The sequence below is a fragment of the Silurus aristotelis genome (genome assembly GCF_946808225.1).
Source record: "Silurus aristotelis genome assembly, chromosome: 21".
Lineage (NCBI taxonomy): Eukaryota > Metazoa > Chordata > Actinopteri > Siluriformes > Siluridae > Silurus > Silurus aristotelis.
The window spans coordinates 16619830-16644032 of NC_139594.1; the positions used below are offsets into that span (position 1 = coordinate 16619830).

Consider the following 24203-nt stretch of genomic DNA (forward strand, 5'->3'; position numbering starts at 1 on the left):
GATGTGTGTACTTTTGCCACCTCTGAACATCAGCTACGCTAATTCCTCTTCACTGCTTTTCTTTCTCTACCCATTCAGAGGCATCCTGAGGTTGCACCAGCTCCACTGACGTCCCACCTCATGAAGATCGTGGACCTTCAAAGCAGTAGATGCTGAGCCCATAAAGTTTGGACATTGGACCTTTTTGAACTTATAAAGGCTCTTTGGAGAAGCTGGTGTTGAATCTGTGATGATCTCAGATGTTGAGCTATTTTATGAGTTGCTCAGTAGCTCCTGGTTCTATAACATCAGCTGACTGTATAAGACTGTAGAAAAAACATTACTCATAATCACACACACTCATAGTAGTTTTTCACTCTCTGGTGTTTTGTGTTGTTTTTAAGATTTATAAACACACTCTTGATGTCACCCAAATGAGGATGGGTTCCCCTTTTGAGTCTGGTTCCTCTCAAGATTTCTTCCTCATTCATCTAAGGGAGTTTTTCCTTGCCAGGCTGCTCATCAGGGATAAATACACATAATTCACTTATATTTTTTTTCTGTAAAGCTGCTTTGAGACAAGCGCTATACAAATAAACTTGTACTTCAAACTTCAAAGCTAAATGTAGCTATTTTGGACAATCTGAAATATAAAACATAGTCTTGGTTGTTTAACATGTATTTGTTTGCTACATAATTCTGTACGTGTTCTTTACTAGTTTGGATATCTTCAGTGTTAATGTTTTCAAGTTTTTAATGCTCTAATCAACATGTGCATAAACAAATATGAATGCTAATTAAAAAAAGATTATGTTCAGTATTAGTGAAACCAAACTCAACATAAAGCATGAACAGAAATCATTATTGTAAATGTTTTAAAGTAATTATGGTGTTTTAGTTACGTTAATCATCAGGATACCGAACGAAACTTTTGCTATGTTTCCACACGGACGGATTTAATTGCCGGATGTGTGCATCATGGCGGATTTTGGTGCTTGATTTGAGACTTGGTTTACTGTTTGAGTGAAGCAAAGGTTTAGTGATTAAAAATGATTTTTCTGTGTAGGTTTTTTAATATATATATATATATTTGAGTAAACAAAGAACATTTTGAGTAAATATGTGTTGCATTGAAGGTTTTAATTTTGCCTTGTATATTTATTTATTTATACATTTTTCATAAAATTTGTGCCATTAAACCATCCAACATCATTCAACTATTAAATACTTTTTTCTAATATTTTAGGCGACGATCTACAAATTTGCAATTGTTACAATATTTTCACGTAAAATTTATAGTCGGAACCTTTTTAAAAAAATTGTTTCATGGTTCATACAGAATCGTATGTACATGATTGAGGTTCTTCTAGATTTGAAATGTTTAAATATGCAATTACAAGAATGGTGGCCTGTGGGGCAGCTGCCACCCCTGTCCACTCTCTCGCTCCACCCCTGGCCACCCTCTAGCTCCACCCCTGGCCACCCTCTAGCTCCACCCCTGGCCACTCTCTCGCTCCACCCCTGGCCACCCTCTAGCTCCACCCCTGGTCAACCATAAAATGAGATGCACTGGTGCATATGTGTATATAAATATATTGTGTAATAAATATGATCACTAGAATAGACTAGCAGTGATGGTGTGAAATCTCTGTGTGTGTGTGTGTGTGTGTGTGTGTGTGTGTGTGTGTGTGTGTGTGTGTGTGTGTGTGTGTGTGTGTGTGAGAGAGAGAGATATAGTAAAGGCATGAATCGAAGACGGGATGGAGACCTGAGTCAGAACTGTTCTTCAGGCTGAGGAATGTAAACGAAAGACTCAGTCGTGACCTTGGAAGTGATGATGAAGATGATGAGGGTGATACATTTTGGCCAGATACTTTTTTTGGCCACGGTTTAGCTGTACCACGTGACCCGGCTTCACGTCACAGCCGGATGATTCGGCTTGTTTTGGCAAAACTTTTTTCCCTAGAAAGAGTCGAGACCTGGTATTTCACGAAGTTGTCTTGACGCAAACGGGGAAACAAAAGCGTGCACTCGTTTCACACGCACACGTGACATGTCGCATCGACAGGAAGCAGCTTACGATTGCGGCCGATTCAACAAACACAGGAAAAGATTTGCATATGAGAGTTTGACTTGCTACAATGTTGAATGAAAAACTCTCTCATCACCTTCCTCATTCCAGGCTTTGGTTGACATTAAAACGACAGTGAACTTTTTTTTTTTCCTTCTTTTCATTTTGGACCAGTTTTCATGGAAGTCCAGTAGTTCCTGTGTGTTTGGTCTCAAGAAGGAGGAAGTTGGAGGAACTTCAGAAGGCGTAAACTGCATGGAGCTCGGATTATATACTTTTGCACTGGAACTCTCAAGATGAATTTGATTTATATTTTTATGTTTTTCTTTGTGTAAATTTTTTAATCCGTAAGCGTGAACTGTTTTAGCACAAATTTCCATTCATTGACTTTATTTGCGTATGGAAATAAACTTCACATGGATTAACTCCTCAAAGCGTTTACATGCTATTTAAATCAGATTAATTTAATCCTTCAGATTTATTCTAATCAACATTATTTAAACACAATGGCACTATGCCGACGAAGGACTCGCCCCAAGCTTCTCCAGCTTCTCGCGCTCTTCATTTGCGCTTCACTCCTCGGATACTTCATCATGCACCGAAACCCCGATGTGAGCCACGAGAATCGGCGAGGACTTTCACCAGACCTGATCCCAGAGGAGGACTACGAGTTCCTGCGCAGACCCGTGTACGAGAAGCCGGCGCTGGATGTGCGTGCGCTGGGTGAGCTGGGCCAAGCCGTCCGACTGGAGCTGAGCGGCGAGGAGAAGCGCAAAGAAGAAGAAAGTCTGCAGAAGCACCAGATCAACATTTACGTCAGCGACAGGATCTCGCTCCACCGCAGATTGCCTGAGAAGTGGAATCCACTGTGCGTAAGAGATTAATGCAGAATAATCCCCCCCCACACACACACACCAAAATCCACAAAACTAACATGAACCTGCCAAATGAGAACATCCATCCCAAGTGTCTGTTCCACACATTTCACAAGAGGTCATTAGAGTTCATTTTCACCTTTTATTAGATTGCCAGGAAATCAAACTTCATATATATGTATTTCTAATATATAGACTGGAGTGATCTAGTGTGTCTTGTCAAGTTCAGTTCACATTTATTTATTTACATTTTTTTTTTATGCTTAACACTGTGATGCTGGAAGATCTAGCTGAACTTCCTGGCTGATGTTTTGAGGTCTTGCTTTGGTTTGCCTAATGATAATCTGGCGTCCTCGGTTTTCTGAAAAGCACCAGTTCCCCAACTTTTTCCCCCCCCCGCGAAACCATCCAAACAATTGCAACACTACTCTGCCACTCCCATGCTTCAGTTGGAGATAATGATCTTTAGATTAAAATGCCACGACCTATTTTCTGACACATCATTAGAACAAGACCAGATCTGACTACATACCAGGTTTCATTCTGGTAATTCTCCACCAATTTCTTTGTTGTTATTTTATGGTTTATTCGAACTATTTGGGCCGTAGTTCACCCATCCATGGGGGTTTAGATGTGTCTGTGGGGCCCTAAGTATATACGTTATATATATATATATATATATATATATATATATATATATATATATATATATATATATATATATATATATATATAAAAAATACATTTGAAGGTACAGACCCTCCTTATGATATCTCTTCATCATGGCACTTGTTAGTGGGTGGATTTATTTGGCAGCAAGTGAACATTTTGTCCTCAAAGTTGATGTGTTAGAAGCCGGAAAAATGTTCAAGGATTTGAGCAAATCTGACAAGGGCCAAATTGTGATAGATGTCTAGGCGACTGGTTCAAAGCATCTCCAAAACTGCAGCTCTTGTGGTGTTCCTGGTCTGCAGTGGTCAGAAGGTATCAAAAGTGGTCCAAGGATGAAACAGTGGTAAACCAAAGACAGGGTCGTGATTGATGCACGTGGGGAGCGAAGGCTGGTCCATGTGGTCCGATTCCAACAGACGAGCTCCTATAGCTCAAACTGCTAAAGAAGTTCATGCTGTTAATGGTCGACAGGTCAGAACTGTTTTGGCAGCAAAAGGGGGACCAACACAATAGGCAGGTAGTCATGATGTTATTTCTAATTGGTGTACATCCAGAGATGACGTTCTAGTTTGCTCCTACTGTAAATAACTTTCACTTTTTAGAATTTTTACTTAATGGAATTCTGATCTGGTGAAATGCAGTTTTTAAATGTCTGATTTCAATGAGTCTGGTGTTTGTGCAGTGTTGTTGTTGTTGTGCAATCCTATCCTAATCCTAAATGTCCCATCCTAAGTCAGTGTAGACCAAATTCCTAGAATTTGTAAGAACTCCTATAAATTGTGTCATTTTCCTCACAGATGTGTTTGTATAGCATTTTTTTTGCACTGGTTCTTTCAATTGGCCAACTTGCAAACACAACACAATGTTTCTGCAGGAATAAATGCTAATGTTTGTGTCCTAATTTCTATCAGATGCAAAGACCTGAAGTATGACTACCGCAGCTTGCCCTCGACATCAGTAGTGATCGCCTTCTACAATGAAGCCTGGTCTACGTTATTGCGCACGGTGCACAGTGTTCTGGAAACCTCACCTGATATTCTACTGAAGGAGGTCATCCTTGTGGATGACTACAGTGACCGAGGTACAGAGGAACACCTACTGTACAGTGCAGCTTCAGCTAAAGCATTATGTGCATGTCATCACTTGGGTTTATTTTTGGAACCTGGCAAACTGGCACAGTTTACTGATCAGCTGTACAGTAGGATCACACACAGTACTATTTAATACAGGATTACCTGATATTATTGTGTTAATTCTTCTATGCGATCCTTCAGAACATCTAAAGCAGCCTCTGGAGAACTACATAGCTGACCTGCGGAAGGTACGTCTGATCCGAGCGAGGAAGAGAGAAGGGCTAGTTCGGGCTCGTCTTCTGGGTTCTTCCATAGCCACAGGTGATGTTCTGACTTTCCTGGACTGTCACTGTGAGTGTCATGAGGGCTGGTTAGAGCCTCTACTACACAGGTAAGAGCTCTATTCAGACAATCGGTCAAATAAAGCATTCAATAGCATCCAATGTACATGCAAAGATTTATCTTGATATCCATTCATCCATCCATCCATCCATCCATCCAGCCAGCCATCTATCCAGCTATCAATTTATTCAATCAACTAAACATTTATTAATTAATCAATTATTATTTTATTATTCTGTTATTATAGTCCATCCATCCATCCATCCATCCATCCATCCATCCATCCATCCATCCATCCCCTAAACAAACACCAACCCACCCATTCAAATGTCCATGCTTGAATTCATCCATCCATCCACCTATTAAAAAATCCATCCATTCATCCATCCATCCCTTACTCATCCATCCATCCATCCATCCATCCATCCATCCATCCATCCATCCATCCATCTAAAAACCCACACACCCATCCATCCATCCATCCATCCATCCATCCATCCATCCATCCATCCATCCATCCATCCATCCATCCATCCATCCATCCATCCATCCACAGATTTATCCACCCATCTAATCATCCATCCTTTTATCCTTCCTTACATCCATCCATCAATCCATTCATCCATCCTTCTCTTCATCCATACATCCCTCTTTTTATCCATCCGTCTATCTATTCATTATTCTTCACATCATTAGATCCAACCAACCAACTAAAGTGTTAACATTCATGCGATTGTCTCCCTGTTGTGTAGAATAAAGGAGGAACCCACTGCCGTCATCTGTCCAGTAATAGACGTGATCGACTGGAACACATTCCAGTATCTGGGCAACTCGGGCGAGCCTCAGATTGGTGGCTTTGACTGGAGACTTGTTTTCACGTGGCATTCTGTGCCCGAATACGAGCAGAACCGCAGACGCTCCCCTACGGATGTCATCAGGTGCTTGATTCTGTCGACATTCCAGCATAGCGGTTAATATTTAGTCAGCGAGAGCATATTGGTAGATCATGATCCTGTTTACACTGAACTATCAGATTTTAAGGAATACTCCATTTGCCTTGTGATTGCCAGGTGCGCTCTTTATTTTAGTCGTGTTTTCGATGTCGTATTTAACCATTTGTTTTATCTCTTTGTGTCCACAGTTGCTGTTTAATGTTTAACTGCCACCCACCATTAATTTACATTCATGACATTTGGCGGATGCCTTTATCCAAAGCGACTTACAATGATCTCATTTACAGTATACAACTGAGCAATTGAGAGTTAAGGGCATTGCTCAAGGGCCCAGAAGTGGCAGCTTAGTGGTGCTGTAATTTAAATTCATTACCTTCTCCAAAAAATATATTTCTCACCCCTTAAATACATGATTAAATAAATATGATTGTTTGTAGTGTAGTTTTTTATTTAGGCGTGGCTGGTGGTTTCCTGACAGTATCACACTTGCATTGGTGTGAATTTAAAAATGACAATATTAAAATATAGATGACTAGATATAGATGAATATCATTAATTTTTGAAAATAACATATAATTAAAGGTACATTGAGCAAATGTGTTATTTCAGAAGTGTGTATCAAACTGGTAGCCCTTTACATTAATAGGTACCCAAGCAGTAGCTCTCACTTTTAAAAAGGTTGGTGACCCCTGGTCTATAGTAACTGCCGCCTGGTCAAAGTGGTAGGAATCAGGATAGCAAGGATACCAAACCCTGAGGGATAAACGAGCCACCTAAAACGTACCCTGTATGGACAAAAGTTTATGGACACCTGACCATAAGACTTGAATGCATTTTTGAGCTTCTCATTCCACATTTAGTCACCATTTGCTTTTATACTAACATCCACTCTTCTGGAAAGATGATCCACTAGATTTTGTGAAGATTTGTGCTTATTCAGCAATGAGGGGGTTTGTGAAGTCAGGTGCTGATGTAGATGAAGTGAGAAGGCTTGAGGTCCAGTCTGTTCACATTCATCCCAGAGGTGTTCAATAGTTTTGGAGCTGTATAGCAGGAGATCTTGTACTCCAACCCATGTAAAGTATATCTAGATGGCTTTGTGCACAACAGTATTGTCATGCTAGAACAGGATTAAGTCTTTTAGTTTGGTGGTCTAGTGGTTAGGATGCGGCGCTCTCACCGCTGCGGCCCGGGTTCGATCCCCGGTCAGGGAACCAACCCTAGCCACTCTTAGTGCCGGTCCCAAGCCCGGAGAAATGGGGAGGGTTGCGTTAGGAAGGGCATCCAGCGTAAAAACATGTGCCAAATCAAATATGCGGACGATCCGCTGTGGTGACCCCAACGGGAGAAGCCGAAAGAAAGTTTTAGTTTAAGGGAAAATAAATACCTTTATTCTCACCCAGAAGAACCACATATGGCTGGAAAAGTCAGTGTTTCAATACTTTTGCCCATACAGTGTATCAGTAGTTCTGGTTCTAAATCAGAGCCGGAACTCACATCCTGATTGTACTGGGCAAATACTCCTTTGTTTTTTTCCCCATGGATATAATTGGAGGGTTTATTTAAAAAATACAAATAAAAATACGCAATGCCACTTAAGGTTTAAATCAGGATACGGCTACGGATGTGTGGAGCACTACGTACACATACTTGCAATTATGTTACACCCCCAGTGTAAACAGTACCTTCTTGCTATATATGGAGTGTGTAAATAGTACCATAGCATTCTTTTCGCTTGGGGGCCTCTGTTGAATGTCAGCTTTGTATGAACTGAAATTTGCGTAACAATAGTCAATGGCATATAACTGCAGTGTTGATTTTAAATAGGAAATCTAATTAGCACAAGAATCCATGAAGATGAACAGCTTCTCTCAAGCTCTTTAAAAAAATAAAAAATAAATTGTAAGTTAATTCTTTTTTGATTTGTTTTAGATCTCCGACCATGGCTGGGGGTCTTTTTGCCGTCAGCAAGAAGTACTTTCATTACCTGGGTACATACGACACAGGGATGGAGGTGTGGGGAGGAGAAAACCTAGAGTTTTCATTCAGGGTAATTTAATGCTTTATTTATTCATTTCTTTTCACTTTTTGTCATTCCAATTGCATTCCAATTGCCATTTCCAACTCCAGCTGTCATGATGCACTGACTATTTAAGAATAAGTGCCATTATGCTGTTATAACAATAACCAATTACAGTGATTCATTTACAAGTTGCTGACCGCCTGACATGCAGTGCCTTCCAAAAGTATACACACCCCTGTCTGATCATCTCATATTACTGAATTACACTGACCCTCAGAGCATCACGTGTTGCCCAAATCTGTCGCGAGACCTTCAGAATCAGCAGTGAAGGCACCTGTAGTGTGAAGTGCATGTTGTTTAAAAGCTTTAAGGTTGTTTAACCAATCAGATTTTGAGTTGGTTACAATAATGTCGGCATTTTCACGACCTTTGATTGGATTGTCAAAAAGAGCACTAGTCAGAGCTCGCATACCACATCTGTGGCAAACTGCGTGAGCTGAAATATACTGTATTTGTGTGGATTAAATAGCTGTTTTTCATTCCACAATGGCAGACAGAAGAGAAGGAACTTGATTTGGTCACAGATACACTTACAAGGACATTTACAAAACTGACTTTTCAAGAAAAGCTGAAAATCGTGAGGAAATGTCGGACAAAACAGTTATAAAGATTTTTCATGAAGCATTTATAATTTTTTTGTTTTCTTTCCCGCATAATCGTACAAAACATTCATTTTAAAAACCCCCCGGAAAACCCGGTGTCATTTTATAAGGTTAATATCGATGCTTCTGCTTGAGATGATGTATGCTGGTGTTGCGGCTGTGGCTACAGTGAAAGGAGACTTGTTGAATTGTGTTCATTGGGTTTCTTGCTTCAGTAATCCCATTAATTCTCACTGTGTGGGATTCTTGTCTGTGATGCAATGCTCCGTTATATTGCATTTCTCTATAATAATATAATTTCGATGTTTTCTATAGCGGTGGCATCACAATGATGGTATTAAGAGGTGGATTGATTCAGGCAGAACACCACTGAAGGCCTTTGTGCAAAATTAACAGATAGTGACTGCTGAATTACAAATATAGTACACTGATCTTTTAGTGTGTTCGATATTTAATTTGGAAAAACTCAAAACCTAAAACCAAAACTCATCTCAGAAAAGATATCTAGTAATATGCAAAATTATGAGGCACATTTTTTAAATCACTATTCACTGTTCTTTATTTTTAGTATATATTTAGCATATTATTCGAATAATTGTAGAAACCTAGCATCATTTCTTTTGCATGTCCCTAAGACTTTTGTACATTAACTCGTAATTTGGACTATATAATGTACTATATATTGGGTTATGCTAATTTTTCCAATGTCTTTGTATGAGTTTATTCATCACAGGTGGGAAAATTCCAGCGAGCCCTGGCAGTATTGTGCACGAGACTAAGTCCTTCTTTGTCCTTTTTATTTTCCCAGATCTGGCAGTGTGGAGGGAGTTTAGAGGTCCATCCCTGTTCCCATGTTGGCCATGTCTTTCCTAAAAAGGCTCCCTATTCTCGGAGCAAAGCTCTGGCCAACAGTGTGCGGGCCGCAGAAGTCTGGATGGACAACTACAAGGAGCTGTACTACCACCGAAACCCCCACGCTCGCCTGGTACGCTCGCTGTCCTTCCTGTCATCCTGTACTTCTCCTTATCGCTTTGTTTTTATTCCAGATCCATTTATCACGTTCGGGTCTTGCAAATGGTAGCTCAACAACAGCGTAAATAGACCCTGATTGATTACCAGGGCTTTGAGAAATAAGATACAGATGCCTGGCTTAGCCACACACGTATTCACACAAGCTGTGAACATATTGAGTGACAGACTTTACCGAGTTCACTGCGGTGTCTGAGGTGACATAATCGAGTATACGATTGCAGTGTCTTTTATTTGTCCTTGATTAGTGTCAGTCTGTCTTTGCGCTCTGTTCCTTTTTACAGATATAATGCAAAGCTGGGGTGGGTGTGCAGGGTTTGTAGGTTATAAAATGTGGCATGAAACTAACTTTCATTTCTGATTTCATGTATGTTGAAGCTGCAAGGAGATAAGCTGTGTTTATATTAAGGGAAAGTGGTAGCTCAGTGGGTAAAGCTCTGAGTGGGTTATTGATCAGAAGGTTGGCGGTTCAAGTCGCAGTATCACCAAGCTTCAACTCATGGGGCCCTGGATCAAGGCCCTTAACCCTCCTTTTGGTGCTGTATCATGGCTGACCCTGTGCTCTGGCCCCAGCTTCCCAACATCGCTGGGATTCCCTGTGGGATCAGTAAAGTATTCTAAATAAAATATAAAAAAAAAAGAAATAACCGCTTTATCGCGTAAAGCTGCTTTAAGACAATGTTCATTGTAACGCATTAGACAGACAGTAACGTTTGAAAATCTGAATCAGATGTAGTACTGGTGCTTAGATTCGGACTGGTACCTCCATTTCTACTTTACTTGAACTTTAAATTTCTCTGGGACACAACCTTCACTATGACAAGTAAAATTTTGGTGCTAAACTCTGCAATTAGGGTCAAAAAAACAAGTTTCACTGTGTGATGCGCTATTATGTGTTTATTTTATTCAGTGTAAATACAGTTAGTTTGTAGTGAACTGCTTTAAAAAAAAAACACACAAAATAAACAAGGCCCAGTTGCAATTCTGAATCATTACGCATCTGGTTTTATGGTACCCGGGCACCCAGCTGGTTGTTTGGCCATTGCAGTCTGATGAATCATTTTCTCATCAGTAGGGGAAGTCATCCATCACTACTCAGTGCTGCTAAATAGGTTCGACCGGGTTCTGCTTCCAACAGCTGTCGCCCGCAATTCGGCGTTAGCAGTGCTCCTCTGTGGCCCATAGCTCAGCACTCCACAGTGTCTGAGGTGGCAGAGATGTGTGCTGAGCATACACATTCACCTGAACAAGCTCCCGTACCTCGAGCTGCTTCGCCCTCCGAAGTCTTACAGGATGAAGACAAAACCACAAATTCCTTTTCATATCCAAGCGCTGATAAAGTGCCACTGTGTGGGTGTTGAAATAGATTGTCCTGGCTGACGTGTCTGTTAGTACATGCCATTGTCGGGTTCGGCATTTTTTTTTTTTTTTTTTACGGTATTCTGGGGATTCTGCTTTCTCTTTACCAAGGGATATGCAAGGAAATCACAACTTCCCTGTGGAATATTCTAAATAAAAAAAAAGAAATAACCAAAATATAGAACAATTAGCTTCATGTCAGGATCTTCATAATGCATATCCAGGCACCTTTTATTTTAATGCTTTCCTCTTAAATCTTCTTTAAAGCTTAAATCTCACTCCATGTACTTTTGGACCATCGATGTGTGCTCTGGAGGTCTGATCAAAGCAAGTGTATAAATAAAAAAAGTACAAAAAAACACTTTGATATCTCAGTTTTGTAAGCGATTTCTTATTTAAAAAAAAAAATAAAATTTCCTAAATATCTTCCATTTAATACGTACGATTGCAGAATTTGACAGACGCCCGTACCTAGCAGTTCAGGGCCTAGTAGTGACAGGTTGATGGTACTGGGATGTGAACTCACCACCCTCCGATGATATGTTCAGTATGAGTTACCACTTCTACTACTATTCATGAAGCCTTTATTACTGATTAGTTAATTATGTAATCAGTATAGCAGATGCTCGATTTCTTTACACCATTGTCTTAAAAAAAACTATAGAGATTGTTTATGCATACATTTATAAATATAAATATGTTCCTACTGTACCTTTACACGGCAATCTTTTTTATGCTTTATGAATAGTAGTATTGCAAATAAAAACTAAATGATTAAATAAAATAATGGTATTGCACATATGAAAATGCTAATATAATATGATAATTAATAAAAAAAATTATAAAATAAATTGTATATATATATATATAAAATGATGAAAATTATACTGAATAACTGCAATGTTTTTTGTGTTTCGACATTTAATGGTTTTGTTTATAGACAGTTCAGACAACCTTTTTAGCAAATAGAGGTACTATTATTTTCTGTATTGGTTTATACTTCATGTGTGACTATGCAGGTGGCAACAGGGAAGCAAGAGTCACTGGTCACGTGAGAGCAAAAACATTGCTGTCTGTCTGGTTTTCAAGTTGACCTGCAAGATGTTTATCAATTTTCTGTCATATAGGCGTAGACAAATGTTCTTTCTTTTCGTTTGAATGTTCACCATCTTTGAATATATGCATTGTAAGTAAAATGCAAATTTTAGACGTTCAATCCTGTGACACTTTTTCAGGGTCTCTCTTCAACTGCTGAAGCTGTTTTGTTTCTTACTTTTTTAGTTTTTTTTTTTATCATGACAGTGGTGTGAAGAAATCTAGCACCTGCTATACTGATCGTTCAGTTGACTGATCAGTAATAAAATGCTCCACGAATAGTAATAGCTCAGTGGATGAGGTGAATGTGGATGAGGAAATTGAAGGGCATCTGTCAAATTCTATAATGGTACGTGTTATTGTTAAATATTTAGAAGAGATTGCTTACAAAACTGAGTTTTTTAAGCCATTATTTATACACTTGCTGTAATCAGACTTCCAGAGCACACATTGATTGTCCAAAAGTGGAAGTGAGGTTAAGACTTATTGCTTCATGTTTTCTCTTGAGTCGTTTACCAGCGAGCCGACACAATGTTATTTTTGTTTATCTCCTAAACCGCACTCGGCACAAACAGCTCTGTTTAACCTGCGAGGTCCTGCATAACGTTGCTTTCTTTGGTCATCACTCTTTGTCTTAGGCCTCTGTAGGCACAATACACACACAACACATTTATTTTTTTCTCCCAAAAAACACATTACTGTCTGAGACATAGACCCTGGCTGAGAATGAAATTCACACATCTAATAACAGTGTTTATCACACACCCCAGGTCCTGCTATTTTTCCCCGCAGTGTTTCTTGGCACAGTATACAATAAAAAATGTGCTGATTTGTAATCGGCACTAAATAATTCTCTGTTACCCATTTTCTTCTTAGGTTGGGTCGTACTATTTGCTATTCGTAGTTTAAAAACCAAAACAGAATACATATATATATATATATATATATATATATATATATATATATATATATATATATATATATATATATATATATATATATATAAATAACACTGTACTGTATCATAAAAATGTGCAAAAATAAAAAAATATGAATATATTAGCTATAATAATAAATATTGAGAAAAATAAAAGACGCATTTAAACTGAAACAAAAAGTAACACTCAAAATAAATAGAGTTTCATCCAAAATTAATAAAAAAAAGACACTTAACATGTGGTGTCAGTGATTTGCCTCTAGAGGCCGCTCTTGTACTGTATAGCGCAACCTGGAAAAACTACCTGTATGGATGTTTGCAATCCAGCAATCAACATTCGGTGCCGATTAATCGGCAAAACCGATTAATTTTTTGACCTCTAATTGTAATTATTATTATACGGACAGTTCACAAACAGCAGAGACATCTGTGAATTTTTTAATTTTTATTTTTTTTGCGCAAGGTGCTGTGTGCCTAAATAGAAAAACCATACACACAAAAGCTGGTTTCTATCACCGTAAATACCGTAAAATCTCAGAAAGGACATATCAACGCGTTCCCACGTTGTATTCTGCCATGATTAGGTATTTATGACTCTTCCTGTGCAGTCAAATATTGTTAAATCTACCTTTCTTTGTTGGATACACAATGCTGAATGAAAATGCTTAAATGAGTGTATATTCTTTATCTATTTCACTTCATGGAAATGGCTGATTTGTACAAAACCGTGTGGAGAAACTAACACAGTTGGCCTTTCCAGCAGGTGTACTTGTTATGTTTTTATGGCATGCATCCCTCTGTAAGTGAATTGCTTTTATTTTTGTGGCTAGTGACATTGTGTTTTGCAGTAATGGCAAATTTCTCCATTGTAGTGACAGGAAAATAAATTGCCTTTGCACTTAATACACAAAAGAAATAATTTTCCACACACTGCTCAGCTTTTTTTTTTGTAAGGATGAGCTTTACAAACACTTTTGACTCCTTTGGGGAGCAGTTTAGTGTTCTTTGAGAATGCTACGACAGCAGAAATGAAACAGAAAAGAACAAATTTGCAGCTGCACCATAACCATTTTTTTATACTGTTTGGTCTTTTTTTTTTTGGATGATTTTGAATTTGTTCATCCCATATAAACTTAGGTGGTGGCATGCTTGCTGACTGTGAGGGACAGTTTGTATTTGAGTAGTTCTCAATCAACATTTTCAATTGTGTAATTTGTGACGTTTGATTATAATAATTTTTTTTTACTTCAAATTCACTGCACCCATTTGGAGAGAATTCAGCACTTATAATAAGAGGTTACCCAATCGATGATTTTACCAATACCGATAGCTAGGTTGGATTGGAAAACTGATTAAGCAACCGATAAAGTGGGCACTGGATAAAAACCAAACAAACAGAAGGCTCCATGTGAAATAGTACTGAAATTTATAAAAAAAATTCAAAATAAAAAAACAGTACTGAATCATGAATATAACATAACATATTAAAAGAAATTGATATGAATATATTGATTATCTGATACTTATTGAGGTAAATGAAATACAAATAAATAAATAAAAAAGTAACATAAAAAATGAATAAAAAAGACATCAGTAATCAGCTGTTGACATCAGTGATTCGCCTCTAGAGCCCGCTCTCATACTGTATAAAGCAACCCGGAAAAACTATCGGTATAGATATTTGCAGATAATCTATAGTTCTAGCAATAAGCTAATAAATATAGTTATATATTTAATAAATGATCAATTTTAATTGATAATATAATACAGCATAGAGTCTTGCGTGTCAAAACAAACAGCTTGTGGCATTAGATTCACCCCTAGAGGCCACTCTCATATTGTACAACCCAGAAAAATTAGGTATGCACTGATATTGAACTACTGGTGCTGATTAATCGGCAAAACCGATGAATCAGTTGAACTCTACTCATAAAGAGATGCACAACATAGTAATGATTGTGTAGTGAAAAATGCTTCAGTATGGCATTCATGAATCTGAGAACACAATTATCTACTGCATTTTCTCAGAATTACTGATTACCAAGTAAACTCCCTTTGTTGCTCTCCTGCAAGCTGTGGGTGAATTTATAACAGGGATCTGGCTATTTCCAGTTCCAGTAGATGTAACAAGCTCTCTAAATGCAGCTCAACAATACTATTATGCCTGGTTGTGTGCATTTTATTTTTATCTAATCTTTGTATTTGTTCTCTAGCCTATCAAACACTAGGTATGAGGTCAACTGCAACCTGATCGCCAAAACAAGCAAAGCAGTAAATGTTCTACCCCAAGGGCACACTATTACCCAGAAGGACTTTGAAATACAAAATATAAAGAAGCAGGCAGAGATCTTCTGTTTGGAACTAGCTGGATAGGTCTCCCTACTGGAGAGACACTGCAACTATTAAACCCAAACCCCCTGAACCCTTTCATTGATTGAAGCTGTGAACATAGACTTCTTTTTATGCTTTAAAGTGTAAAGAATTCACAGGTCACCAAACTTCATGTTTGGATCGCAGTGTAATGCAAAACTTCCACATTTCCAAATTCCACCATTCACATACCTTGAATAGGAGTTAATGGAACTGACAGCTTTTTTCTGAAGTGGTGCTTAATTGCCGTATTTTTCGGACTATAAGCCGCTACCTTTTTTCCTACGCGTTGAACCCTGCGGCTTAAACAATGAAGCGGCTAATTTATGAATTTTTCCTGGGTTTTTCCCGGTTTTACAAACTCCAAGCCAAAAAAACTGAGCGACATAACATTTAGACCAATGAAATTTCCGAACGGAAACGAAAAAACGCACCTCACCTGTGTTCTGTTGGCAACCCTGGGGCATTGTCAATTGTTTGGAACCAGTGAGAAATCGTTTTGAACCCCTTGCCATTAGTTAAAATAAGGCAGTCGAGAGATCTGCAATGAGGGAATTTCAGCTAAAGCCGTTTCTTCAACACGGCACTTCTTTTCTTTGCTTACACTATCACTATTCTCATAAAAAGTTTTCCAGTGAACGCTTGTTGTGCACCACTACACTGCTCCATTATAACTAACGACAAGTTTGCACTGGTTCCAAACGATTCCTGACACGCTAGGGTCTCCAACTCCTAGTTCCAAAATGTCCTGTTTCCCTGCACTAATCTGTATTATTTCTATGTAGTATGCTTTCTGTAAAGTTAGATATTATTAATATAACATGCATACAGTCACATTTCACGAGATATTGAATGTTCTGCATATTGAAGCCACTAACCATCGTCATGAACTCGTTCTTGTTTCTAGGAGGCCTATGGCGATGTGACCGAGAGGAAGAAACTTAGAATGCGTCTTGGCTGTAAGGACTTCAAATGGTTCCTAGAGAACGTCTATCCAGACATCCATGTCCCACAAGATCAACCTGGCATGTTTGGAATGGTAAAGTGGCCAACACTGCAAAAACTCCTCATATAGTCAAGACACAATTTTATTTCTAGCCATAAAAATCTTTTTAATCTTATTTTAAGAATAAACTACTATGCACGAGCAGATTGTGTAAGATTATTATGCTTGTTTTAAAATAACTTTTTTTTTATCCGTACTTAGTAAAGCTTAAGGTTAGTTATTTTACCTGCAAATTGAGCTTCATTACCATCAGAGACATCAAGGCCTAGTATGTTTTTAAACTATTATTGTACTATTATTATAGAGGTGGGAGCTCAGTGGTTAAGGCATTGAAATTGGGATCAGAAGGTCACAAGTTCAAATCCCACCACCAAGCTGCCACTGCTGGGCCCTTGAGCAAGGCCCTTAACCCTCCCCTGCTTAGTTGTAAGTCGCTCTGGATAAGGGCATCTGCCAAATGCTGTAAATGTACATTATACTTTTTTGTTTAAGACTTTATTTTAGCTGCAATAACTGGTTTTAAGGTTGCCAGGTGCCAACAACACCAACACATTTATTTACTACCTTATAACAAATTATAAAAGTCTGCAGTATTAAGTCACTACACTTTTTCCAAACATTCACTATGGTTATTATATTTTGGAACGTTGTTCTTTATACAAAGATTAATGGTTTTTAGTTGAAAGTTTCTCATGTTGAATATCTTTCAGTGTCCAGTAATGATCTAAGTTTTTTATTTAATGTTTTTTAACGCTTATTTTAAGACATTTTATTTTCTAAAGCCTTTTATCATACGTGTAATTATATTGCTGCACTGGCAGATCATTTGACTTGTTACTAGTCTGTTTATTCTTAAACAATGTATTTATTTCCCTATAATTAGACAGATATTTTTTGCCGTGTTAAAGATGTATCTCTTCCAGTTTAAGTCTGGTCTTATTTCTCTCACCATTTTCTCATTCTGATCTTACTTCCAGCTAAAGAATCGAGGAATGATTAACTATTGCTTCGACTACAATCCTCCCAGTGACCATAACGTGGCGGGCAACAGGATCATTTTGTATCAGTGCCACGGGATGGGCCAAAACCAGGTAGGAGGCATTTGAACAATTCCCACGTAGAATTGCCTTCCACTGTAAATCTCCATTTTATGTTTCATTTTCTTTGTTCTCTTCGTTGCCTTTCTAACATTGTGCATCTGTAAATCCTCCTGCTGTCTTTTTTTATCCTCTGTTATTTGCACGTGTGCTAGTTTTTCGAGTACTCCTCCGACAATGAGATCCGCTACAACACGAGAGAGCCCGCAGGCTGTGCCGTAGCCGATCCCATCTCCACCTTCCTCAGCATCAATCTGTGCCGAAACCCCCAGCAAACTGTCCCCGAGGACCAGAAGTTTGTTCTCAGAGAGGTGAGCCGTAAGACACACGCCGTCAGTGCTGTGGTATGAAGGGAAAAGAAAAATCATGAGAAGTTGAAAAGCAGCAGGAGGCCTATGAATTAACTTCGGCAGGTGTTTGATTATTTATATACAGTCACAGTAATGAGCAACTTGGCATTTCTGAAACTGCAGTGAATATTTAGAAAAGGAACTCGGGACTATAGTTAGCAAACTCGTTGCTGTGAGAGTCATCGCTCAGTCCGTATTTTTATTTTTTTTTGCTGACTGTATGCTGATTAATAGCTTTACATCTGCTGGAATATGACAGGGCGCTCATTGCGGGAACACGCTCAGTCTGGCGTAGTTTCGAAACTCGGAGTAAACTCTTGTGAGAAGTCCAGCCAGAGTGCTCTAGGACAGTGGTCCCCAACCCCCGGGCCGTGGACCAGTCCGTGGGTCAATTAGTACTGGGCCGCACAGAAACAATACATAACTTAGATTATTTCCGTTTTATTTATTATTTGATTCTAAGCGATGTATTATTTTGGAAAATTACCAGATTCTCTCCGCCACATCTGTCTATGACTCACTCTTGATGCATGTCATGATGCCTCAGTCACATGTCTTACCTCCATCCGCTACCTTCTTAAAGGAGTTACCGCTAAATTCAAACCCCCAAGCGAGCAAAATGAACAAAAAACAACACAGTGGATTCACGATTATTATTAGATTTAGAAAATACCAGTTTTTATGCCGGTCATATCATTTTATTTTGTTGTATTTATACACCACATCTTAAAGGCCGTTCCGTGAAAATATTGTCTGACATTAAACCGGTCCGTCACGCATAAAAGGTTGGGGGCCGCTGCTCTAGAAGACCATCGCTGGCTTTATACCAGCAAATCGAAGACTCTGGATTGCACTGATGTTCGGGTTTGAGAAGGCCCGAGGCCTTGGAGTGCTCTCAGAGAGAAATCGCAAAAACAATGACATTCGGGCCTGTTATTTCGTAACTGATGGAACGAGGTGCCGGCGGCTAACCCTGCAGGGCTTCGCATTTAAAAGCGCAGAAAACAGCCTGTATTTATCCTGGTGTGTCGGATAAATTGTTTTACTTCAAGAAAATAAACAAACATTTCCCCTTAGAATGTGAGGACATGCCAACAAATCCAGTCATATTAGAAGGCTTAAATGTTGACGTTGTCCTCATGGTTATATTATATTATATATTATATTATATTATATTATAATTTTTTATATATATATATATATATATATATAAAATATATGTTATTTCTATACATTACATACAAAATCAGTTGTCTATTGTTGTAACTTGTTTGCAGCACGTATCATACATCCCGAATCTTCTTCTTCTTCTTCTTTCGGCTTCTCCCATTAGGGGTCGCCACAGCGGATCATCCGTCTCCATACCCCCCTGTCCTCTACATCTGCCTTTTTCACACCAACTACCTGCATGTCTTCCTTTACTACATCCATAAACCTCCTCATTAGTCTTCCTCTTTTCCTCCTTACTGGTGGCTCCATCTTCAGCATTCTCCTATCGATATACCCCATGTCCCTCCTCTGCACAAGTCCAAACCGTCTCAATCTCGCCTCCCTCACCTTGTCTCCAAAACGTCCTACATGTGCTGTCCCTCTAATAAACTCGTTTCTAATCCTGTCCATCGTCGTCACTCCCAACGAAAACCTCAACATCTTCAGCTCTGCTACCTCCAGTCTTTTAGTCACTGCCACTCGTGCATCCTGAAATGCTGTAGCATATTGTTAGAGGTGGAAAGGTTAATAAAATATTCTACTTAAGTAAAAGTACTGTTATTACATTTATATTTTACTTAAGTACAAGTTAAGATAAAAATCTACTGAAGTAAAAGTAGCTCAATTTTAATTTATTCGGAGTAAAATGCACTTCCTTTTTTTAACAGCAGGGGGTGGGGTGGGGTGGGGTGGGGTGGGGGTCTAGTGTAGTTTAAACAAAGGACAAGAAGACAGAATTCGCAAACTGGTAGTTTTTAATTAAAGGAACACCTTTTAAAATGAAAGTGCATTGACAAAAAATAAAATAAAATAAAACCACAGTTCATGACTCATGTTTTGCACATTTTCTGCAACAAAAAAAAAGTCATTTATGATAATGAGAGAAATCACATTCAAACAACTTTCGATTCGACGGCAATTCACTTTCAGTTGGGTCTCCATCTTTCTTTCTTGTGAGTTTAGTGGTATTTTTATTATTATTATTATTATTTTTACTCCGTAAAGGATGTAATTTAATATGTAGTTAAAATATAATACTTAGGAAAAAACCTACTTTTTAAAATGTACAATTACAAGTTTTAAAAACTAGTACGCGAAGAAACTCAATTGCAGAAACGCGGCGTGGTGTTGTGTTACTGCTCTTTTAAAGCATGAAGTGATGCAGGTGCAGTTAAAGGTTATGTGTGCTGGATTAATAATGAGCAGTGAAGCTCATTACTCCTGATTCATCTTCCTTGATATTTCATCATTACTGACAGACACCACACAGTTGTGCAATTGTTTGCGTCATTACCAGTTCAGAAGTCGCGATCAAACAAACAACTGCAGACGTCCCCGGATCACTAACTCCTAGTTCTGAATTTTATTTCCTTGTGCCACCGTGTAAGAAACATCAAAGTTAAAGGGAAATGCAGATGTATCACATCTGCACTGTGCTACCCAGAGATGTTTTTCAGCATTTGCCTGTAGGTACAGAAGACGACTGGAACACCCGTTGATTTAAAACCGAATTGCAGTAGAAGAAGCTGTCCTTTATTCTGATAGAAAGAATTAAAACTAAATAAAAGAAGTTTGAGCTTTTATATTGAGAATTGAAATGGTTCTATAAAATCGCATTAATGTTAGTTTATTGACTACCTCAACATTTGCTCTCGAGGTTTTCGGTTCTGTTCTCAGTGCAGCCATTAAGATCAAATTTATATTAAAATATATATATATTTTTTTTAGATACCCTTTTCCAGAGTAACTTGCATCTATCTTATTCATACTCATTCATACAACTGAGCAGCTATTTAAGCTCTCAGGGGCCCTCTAGTGGCAGCTTGGTGGAGCTGAGATTTTAACTCATGTCCTTCAGATCCGTTGCCGTAATCTGAGTTTAAATTTTTTTTTTTTTTTTTTTTTTGCATCTTTATTGTTAGAATTTTTTTGCTAAGAAAACTCTTTAAAAAAAAAACCTGAAATAATGGTATCCTCTCTGTCCTCTGCTTTACCAGGATGGAACCTTGTACCACGTCCATACTCAGAAGTGTGTTGAGGCCGTGCAGAAGGTAGACAATGACAGTCCTGGTCCTGCTCTGCGTCCGTGTACCAGTTCAGCCCACCAGCAGTGGTTCTTCCAGGAGAAGACATAAATTTAATACAAAAGTCTTACAGCACTTTATGTACAGCTCCAGCGCTCGAACGGGAGTCAGACAGATCTACAAGACTTTCTTCTGTATCTTCATCTTAATCGATTTTTGGAATTGAACTTGATTTTTTATTTATTCAAAAAAAACCTTTTCAGCTGCTGCCGCTTTGGTGGATTTGGATCGATTTCAGTAGACATTTGCATTTACGGCATTTATCGGACGCCCTTATCCAGAGCGACCTACATTTTCTTCTCATTCATAAAACTGAGCAGCTATGGGTTTACGGGCCTTGCTCAGGGGCCCGGGTGTGGCTGGGATTTATACTCATGATCCCTGGAGTTCACTGCCTCATCCAGCTTGTTTTTTTTTTTTATCTCTCATTTTTGATGAGATCTGAATTTGAATCAGTGATTATTTTTTTTATTTGGTGCAATTAATCTTACTCTTCATTAAACCAAATTCTCTCTGATTCACATGCAATATGTTCAACACAGAGCCTGGGACAATTCAAGCTTTTAGAGTAATCAGCTGATCCACTGCCCCACGGCTCCACGCTCGCCGATTTGATCCTGAACTTATTTCTTTGCTGTATTCATGTGGGTTTCCTTTGGGTTTTTCAGTTTCCTTACACCTCCTAAAATCCAGCTGTCGGAATCGCTATGCTAAATTATAATTCAGTGTGCAAATGTGCTTGTATGTTTTTTTTTTTTTGTTTTTTTTTTAGGTTTTTTTTTTTTTTTATGCCATTTGGCAGACGCCCTTATCCAGAGTGACATACAGTCTCAAATCTAAGTTATACAGTACAGCTAAGCAATTGAGGGTTAAGGGCCTTGCTTGAGGACCCATCATTGTCAGCTTGGTTGTTCTGGGATTTGAACCCACGATTCAAACCTTAACATGATCCAATAAACTGGTGTCTTGCACAGGGTTTCTGAGATCGGCTTGCGCTTGTTTCTAACATACTGAACGTTGTGGCATTTCTACCTGTTTAGCTTTAAATCTGAATACAGATATAAATATTTGCATTTAATGACCTTGTTATATGATCCTATACCAGATCTATGACCCTGGAAACAAAATAGGATCACTCCTGGCAACTCAATGCTCAGTGACGTTACTGTAGACAGTGTCGAAAAGTCACATTGGAGGCCAATTCGTCGCATCGTCTGGCTGCAGTGGTGGTTACATCACCGCTGCACTGCACATTACCAACCACTTGATGGTGCCAAATCCTCCATGTTCTCTCGATTACTAATGGACGCTGGCTTAATTAAACACCTCAGATTTCTGTAGTTCAGATCGAGGGCTTTAGGACAGGGGTCGGTCCAGCTTTTCCACAAAGGGCAAAGATTGTGGACAAGATTGGACACACCTGCTTTAGGAGGACACTGTGAACATGGTTGAAGTAATGAAGGAACATTGTAATCCAAGTGCACTGTATACAGATTTGGATGGATTAATACAGATTCACACAATGATATTTGGTGTGGGAGTGTATAGATAGAAACCTGTGTTTAGGCTCCTGTGCAAAACGATCAGATATGCGTTAATAAATGAGCAATAAGAGTCAGCGATCTTATACCTTCAAAAACCCTTTTCTTTTATTTTTGTTCTCTTTTTATACATTACTTCCCCATGTATTAAACTAGTTATGAAGAGATTTTAATTGGTCTGAGATGTAAAAAGTCTCAGCATGTGCATAATGTGCATTAAATTGCTAAGGTATACACATTATGTGTAAATATATTCAGGAAGTGTTTATTTATTCAGCCCAGCCAGTGACCTTTGAGATACTCCACAGATGTCCATAAAACGTCCATGGATAAACAGGTGGTTGTTAGACCGTTTAGCTGTGGATTTACACCGGAGCTCCGAGAGACCTTGTGCCGTTGATCAAATCTCAAATCCTTGTATACGGATGAACAGATGTTTGAGAAGAAATCCAGTCTTCTGGACAGCTGTGTCCCAAAAAAAATAAAATAATGAATTGTATTATTTTAACATGTTCAAAGTGTCTCATGCTGAAGTAGCTGTTAAAGTAGTTCAGAACAAATATAGCAGATTTTTATTATTGGCTTTTGATATTGATTTCATTTTATAATGGGGAAGCATGAGGAAGAAAAAGGCCATGGCCTCATCATTCAGGTTTCCAACATTTTCTTGATTTGAACCTTTCAATGGAGTTTGGATTTGGGGTGGTGAAAATTGTTTTTTTTGTGTCCTCTATGTCGGTTCATCATTATGTTGGTCTACATGAAGGAGAACATGTTCTGTCTATCAAGGTTTTTTTTAACATGAAAAAGAAATTATTTGAAAATAAAAAATCCTTTGGAAATTCTGAATTGCTGAATTCTAAATTCTTTTGTCTGAACATCCATCTTGAATGTGTGTTTCTCAGGTTGAAAACAAGAATTCTCCTTTCATTAATTCCTTTCATAGCATACTTTAGAGCACAGGTCCCCGAACTCTTTTCTGTGGAGGCCACATAATTATTGCGGAGATTGTGTTCTGATTTTAAATGTATGTGTTTTGCCTTCTAATGCTAGATTAGGTTATTTTGTTCCGCATCGTACCATAAGCCAAATGAGCATTGCATTTCAAGACATATATAACCTATTAAAAGAGCATCATTACTATCATAATGACATTTTTTAATCCGTGGTTGGTAGGTGAATCTAATAAATAATCATGCTATGTTAATAACTAGAGTTCGACCGATACTGATAGCTAGGTTGGATCGCACTTGCCGATAAGCGATTAATCAACCGATGGATCCTGGATAAAACAAAAACAAAAAAAAACACTCCATGTAAAATAGTACTGAAATGTATTACAAAAATCAAACAAAAAAAACAGTGCTAAATAATGCAAATGTGTGAAAGGAAATATATACGAATATTTTCATTTAAAATATAATTATATAGTTTATACATTCTAAATAATAAATCTAATATAGCCCTCTCTGTTCA

General features: G+C 38.3%; 1 protein-coding gene across 1 annotated transcript; it reads left to right on the forward strand.

Moving 5' to 3' along the window:
• The first annotated feature begins 1656 nt into the window (after positions 1-1656).
• Positions 1657-23569, forward strand: galnt12 (UDP-N-acetyl-alpha-D-galactosamine:polypeptide N-acetylgalactosaminyltransferase 12). Its single transcript, XM_083523663.1, has 10 exons — positions 1657-2918; positions 4509-4678; positions 4872-5061; positions 5765-5950; positions 7898-8015; positions 9459-9635; positions 16348-16479; positions 17424-17537; positions 17699-17854; positions 21100-23569. The coding sequence occupies exons 1-10, from the start codon at positions 2557-2559 to the stop codon at positions 21235-21237; spliced, it is 1743 nt and encodes a 580-aa protein (XP_083379789.1). The 5' UTR covers positions 1657-2556; the 3' UTR covers positions 21238-23569.
• The last annotated feature ends 634 nt before the right edge of the window (positions 23570-24203 follow it).

Excerpts from the sequence above, each read along its gene's own strand:
- galnt12 (XM_083523663.1), top strand. The coding sequence starts at position 2,557 with ATGGCACTATGCCGACGAAGGACTCGCCCCAAGCTTCTCCAGCTTCTC. Across the intron at positions 8,016-9,458 it reads ACCTAGAGTTTTCATTCAGG|ATCTGGCAGTGTGGAGGGAG; the intron begins GTAATTTAATGC and ends TTATTTTCCCAG. Across the intron at positions 16,480-17,423 it reads AACCTGGCATGTTTGGAATG|CTAAAGAATCGAGGAATGAT; the intron begins GTAAAGTGGCCA and ends TCTTACTTCCAG.